This window comes from Austrofundulus limnaeus, unplaced genomic scaffold (genome assembly GCF_001266775.1).
Source record: "Austrofundulus limnaeus strain Quisiro unplaced genomic scaffold, Austrofundulus_limnaeus-1.0 Scaffold13, whole genome shotgun sequence".
NCBI lineage: Eukaryota > Metazoa > Chordata > Actinopteri > Cyprinodontiformes > Rivulidae > Austrofundulus > Austrofundulus limnaeus.
Window position 1 is genome coordinate 2,402,333 of NW_013952415.1, and position 5,988 is coordinate 2,408,320.

General features: G+C 35.0%; 1 protein-coding gene across 1 annotated transcript in view; it reads left to right on the plus strand.

Moving 5' to 3' along the window:
• vsig8a (V-set and immunoglobulin domain containing 8a) overlaps positions 1-5,988 on the plus strand; it is a 28,948-nt gene that overhangs the window by 15,244 nt on the left and 7,716 nt on the right. The window contains exon 5 of the mRNA XM_014002375.1: positions 3,263-3,404. Within this exon, the coding sequence (XP_013857829.1) occupies positions 3,263-3,404 (142 nt within the window). The remainder of the gene's footprint in view (positions 1-3,262; positions 3,405-5,988) is intronic.

The window sequence follows — 5,988 nt, forward strand, 5'->3', positions numbered from 1 at the left end:
CTTGGGTTGTTACCAACATCTGGTGAAAATTTCATGTCATTAGCACCTCTAGTAATATATTTACTGAGAAAAATGGTGACGTGTTCAATACTTATTTTATCCGCTGTAGATTTCAAAACTATATGGGGGCGGGGTCATTAATAGAGTGACTGAATATCACAAAAACCTGACCCACGGACAACACATTTTATACAAGTGTGGGGTATGTCAAAGTTCATGATTTTATCTCTGAAAGTTCATTTTCAATCATTTAAAAAATTTGTATCATTTTCTTATTGCCTTAAGTCTTAAGTGTCATACACAAAAAGATACAACTCAACCAATTTTACATATATTAAGCTAAAACTAGGTGTGGTGGTAGCTGGGAGCAACAACATGTAATTGATGCTGCGAGATCACAGATATTCTCAACACAAAATAATCTTAGTTTTAAGTCCTGTCATTAAAAGGCACACACACACAGCTGAACATAGAATAAGAGCTAAAAAAGGAATAAAGCTAAGATTCTAATAAACAGACAGGTGGCAGGACGTACCTGAGCTGTGCTGAGGAGCTGATTACTGGATGCAGAACAGGTGTGTTAGTTACTGACTGCAGACAGCTGGAGACATCACTGACAGGAAGCATGGTCGAAATCTACAAAACCAAATCAATCTAAAAAATACTCAGAACTCAAGATTATGTAAAAATAACACTGGTGCTGGGTGGGGGGAATTAAATGGGAAAAACGCAAAAAAAAACCTTTGAACGTGAACACAGAACTGCTCCAGTGAGAGCTGAAGACCACCACACGTTGACACCAACACATCATCTGCAAACGGCAGAACAGAGCTTCTGGTGGCACCGCTTSTACAAGACTGAATGACCCGAAACAATGGACCCCCAGTCCCATTCTCAAATAGCTGATAAGTGATTAGCTTCTGGGGTACATTTAATTGAAGATGGCCTCCACAGCGCTTCAAATATAAAAAAGAGCCTAACTTCCCTCTTACAGACCCTGAGCTACAGTGAGTAGCTGACAGTTAATTCACAACACATTTTTTTTTGTTTAAAAGCTTGGAACAAAACGTGGCAAATCAGATACTTTCCTTTGAGAAGTGTGGCCATTCTTAGATTTTTTTTCTCCAGTGTTCATTTTGGTAATTAGTCGTTAGGTTTTTGGATCATTTAAATACAACAGTTTTAACCTAAATATGAATATTACTAGAATATTTGTTTTATAACTCKGTATCAGGATGGTTCGGTGACCGGACTGATGGAGAACGCTGCTCTTGCTTTGAACCCAGCCATGTTGTTATTGTGAGGGTCACTTCTTACAATCACCTGCACACATGAAACAACAAGAAGAAAAAGCTCCTGTGGTTTTTTTTTTTTCTAGAAGTCTTGCTGAGACTTTGCAGCAGAAGCACTTCAGCTCTGTGCAGGTTGGGATGTAGAAAAACAGTTTCCTGTTCACTCTGAAATCCTGCATCTTAGATTTGTTTGGATTGTTTTGTTTTTGTCACCAGATTTGCATCTGCTGTATGAAGCATCATCTACAAGGTGCAAATTACAGGTTTATGTTAGTTTCCTCAGAAATTCTCTGTAAAATTCAGTCTCAACCCTCTAAAACATTTGGTCTATATTTAGCAGTGCATTCAGCCTCGTCACAAGTTGTTTACTCTCATTAAATGTCCTCTGAGAAAATCTTTTACCATTTAGGTTTAAAGTATTTATGGTATATTTTTGTTTTGTTTGAGTGGCAGCTTGTATTTAATAAAACATCTGTCACCAAGTTGTTTATCAAGGCTCCCATCAGATTTTACAGCTTTATGTCTGCTTGTGCTTCAGCTGCATTTAAATCACGTAAAGTTGTTATAAAAACTTCCTGCCTGATGAAAAAAAAAAAAACACGGTTCACTAAAAACTACTTTGCTTTTAAAACATCTGTTTGTTCTCAGTAACTTATCTGTAATGTTTTAGCTAAAGTTGAAGAATTACTTACCCGATCGCCGAACAGTTATCTGTTAACAGAACATGAAGACTTGTTAAAAATCATTTTTTAAATACTAGCTAGAAGCTAGAAAAAATGGTAATAGAAAAAGTAGCATAACAGTAGCAAAAAAAAGCTAAAACTAGGAAATAATTAAGTAAAACCTAAAAGTAACGTAAGACAAAAACAGCAAACGTAGAAAAAAATGCTAGCTAAAAGTCAAAAGGCTACACAAAAGTAGTTAAAGGCTAGAGAACAGCTAAAACTAAGAAAAGAAAATGCCGAAAAAACAAGCAAAAAATTAATAAAAAAAACTACAAGCTAAAAGTAACATAGTTTTAGCCAATCTATACTCATGAGTAGTAGCTGAATAATTACATCAGTACATTTTACCAAACAATAAGCAAATGCAGCAAAACATTACAGTAACCCATCAAAAATAATATTTTATCAGTTGAAATTCTTGAAATTTTATGAATTGGTTGATTATAATATTTTAAAAATGTATTACCATTAAATATCCAATTAAATGTTGTTAAGAGAGTCAGTAATTATGATCTCAAGGGTATAGAGATGCTTGTAAAGTCTAAAATTTGGACAAATTTGAAGGAGCGATGTACTTCAGTACAAGAACTAAGACTGTGGAATAATCTGGAAAGTGATTATAAAAATGCTGGCTCAATAAATTTGTTTAAGAGAATGTCAAATGCTGGATTGTTGAAGAAATATGAATTTGTATAACGTGCATTTGTCTGAACTGTTGTTCGAGAAGGAGTTTGAGGTTTTTGTTGTCTTTTTACTATTTGAAGATTATAATTGTTTGAATTTATTTTTAATTTTTGGAAAAAATGGGCAGATGTTAAGATTTTTTCTTCTTTCTGCTACCCTTCATTTAATTTGTGATTTGTATTATTTGTTGTATGTAAAGTATTTGTTTTGTTTTTTACTAAACTAAAAAACTAAAACCTATAAGTAGCTTAACAGTAGCCAAAAGCTAAAAATATCAAATGACAAAAATAAATAAAATGTTAGCTAAAAATAACAAAAAATACTCTAAAAACTAGATTAAAGTTAAATAGCTAAAGGCTAGCTAAAATATTAAGCTAAAAGTACCAAAGTGGGATCTAGTAGAAAGGAGGAACAAAAGATTTCAAAAGTAGCAAAATGTCAGCAAAATGCTAGTTGTCACATAAACAACAAATACAGCAAACATAACAAAATGCTATCTAAAAGCACAAACGAGTCTTTTAAAGTKAGTTTTCAGTTTTGGGTGCTGGTTTGGTTTCACAGCTCTGAACAGCGCTGGAGTGATGGTGGGGAATGTTGTGGGGTCCACGCTCCTCATCTTCATCTTCCTCATCTTCATCGTTGTTTTTCACTGGAAGGTGAGGAGCAGACGTCGCTACGAGAAGGAGTTCTGCAACGAGATCAGGTGAAGCTCTGCTGCTGCCACACACACTCAGCAAAACACTGACGTTCTCCTTTAACAGCTTTAATTATAATATAATATAATATAATATAATATAATATAATATAATATAATAATTTGCTCCTTTAAATATCAGCTGAAGAGCAACTCTCTGGCTGCTGGTTTGCTTTAGTTTGGTTGGATAAAGACTGAACATTACGTGCATTTTAAATCTACACTGAAATAAGGGATATTTTAGCTTTTATAGTTTAAAAAATGTGGATAGAATCAACAACAAAACTTTGAAGGGTAAAACTGTAATTAAAAGCTGAGAAACAAACATCAGAGCTGCTCAGAAACAGAAATGCCCGTCCGGTAATTAGAGCTGAGCAGAAAGCAGAAAAATGCAGACTGAAGGAAAAGATGGATTATGTARGACTCAAGAAAACAAGTCTGGACTTTTAATCTTAAAAAAAATAAACATTGATAAAAGTCCAAAGGAGATTTTTCTGACTTTCTTCAGATGCAGCTGAAGTTCAGAGAGCCAGAGGAGGATTACGTTCCTGTTTATAATAACGTTGAACTAAAAAATGGCTGCACTGTTTTACAACTCCTCAATACAACGAGCTTTTTAAATCATAAAATATAAAAAGTTCTCAGTTTGCAGACAATTACATATATTGTTTCCAATACAATTCGACTCAGTTTACTGCCAGCTTTGGAGAAAGAATTGTAATTAAAACATAAAGAAAACACGTTGAATCTTTTTGTTTTTTCCCTCTGGCTGTCTGGGAAATTGTCGGCCTCCGAAGTGTCGACAAACTACTCGAGGGATGGAGGTTCTGCCTGAAATATCAGACTTAAATCAAACTGTTCCATTAAATTCTGAATGTGAAAGCACTTTTAAAATCCCCCGCAGAGCAATAAGGCGGCGTTCCCCGGTGCTCAGAGCTAATTGGGAACTAAGCTGCAGATTTCTCCTCTTTCTTCTCGTCTTTCACCTGATCTCCCTCCTCTGAGTCAGCATGTGCTGCGAGTCGACCGGGGAAAGGTGGAACGCCTCCTTCTGGGTCGTGGCTGAGCCTTTGAGGAGTTCAAATATCTGGCAGAGTTGGACCAACAGATTTAAGGTGTCGTCTGCAGTAATGAGGATGTTGCTCCAGTCTGTCCTGGGGGAAAAAAAGGAGGTCAGGCTGAAGACAGTGAAGCTCTAAATTAACTGGTTCATATACGTTCATCAGCATCATTAGTGATGAACAAAATGTCTCCATAAATGTTTTTAAAATGTTCACTTCCTGACTGAAGACTTTGTCTACTTTGTGTTCTACACTGGTTAAGATTTATTCTGGGTCTTTTTGACTGCATGTTTGTCAAAACACATCGTCAGGTTTCTTAAATCAAGCCAAGTTCAAAGCCTCCCAAGGAGGTGTTTTTACAGTATCTGTCTCATCATGTTTGATTTTTCTGAAGTCTTTCCCAGTCAGAACTGATCTAAATAAAAGAAGCCAGCAGGAAATGAGATCATTTCCCTTTTTATGTAGATCAAAGAACCATCAAAAACAAACTTTTTGAGGAATCTATATTATTTGGCAGCATTTTTTTCTTTAGGCTGAACTTTTTTATCAGACAGGTTTGCTTAAATCAAATGACATCTCAGCTTCAGCCATTTTTTTTTGGATATCAAAAAGGTTAATGTTCAACATGAGTTAAAAATTATTCAATCAGTGTGAAAAATTAATCATTTAAAATATAAATTAGGGATGGGAAACTGGAAGTATGCGGGCCATTTGTGGTCTGCATGTGACTCCTGACCGGCCCACTAATGGGGGCCCAGACTCCAAAAAATAATTTTTTTTTTGAAAAAAAAAAAAACTTCAAAAGACAAGCATATCTTACAATCTGATTGATTTTGTTGTTAAGTAAAATAAATAAAAATTGAACATGTTTTTTTTTTGGGGGGGTGGGGTGGTAGACTGACACGGTAAACCTGTACTTAATCTGCCCAGACATGCTGTCTACCATGTTGGATTTTGAATATATGTTGTAGTGATTTATTATATATAAGTCACTAAAACACGTTGCACAAAGCTAAATATGAGAAGCTTACTGAAGTCACAATTACATAAATAACAGAACCAGAACTACACAGGAGTCTGCACTTAAGGTGTCTTATGTCATTGCACTTCAGTTTGTTAAAGTAAGAGTTTGTTGGCTTCAGATGTTTTGCATTCATATTTGTGACCCATTATACCGAAATGAGGATTAAGTCAAATTTGGTCAAAATGACCTAATTACATTTTCAGATTTCTGGTTTTAAAAGCTACATTTTGATACCTGGATCATCCTGATATCATAAACCGAACCAGAGTTATGCCTTAATTTGTCTTGTTGGTTACGATAATACATTAATATTTGGTCTGAATTCTAATTTTATGTAATTTTCATGAGGCATTTTTCATTTCGTTATGAAGAGAAAATCTCAAATAGTATTAGAATATTGCCATTTCCCAGCTGGAAAGAAACAAAAACTTTGCTAGCTCACAGGGAGTGTCCTGATGCATCTCAGTAATCCAGGTAAAAAATCCAAAAGAAAAAAATTGTATAGGTC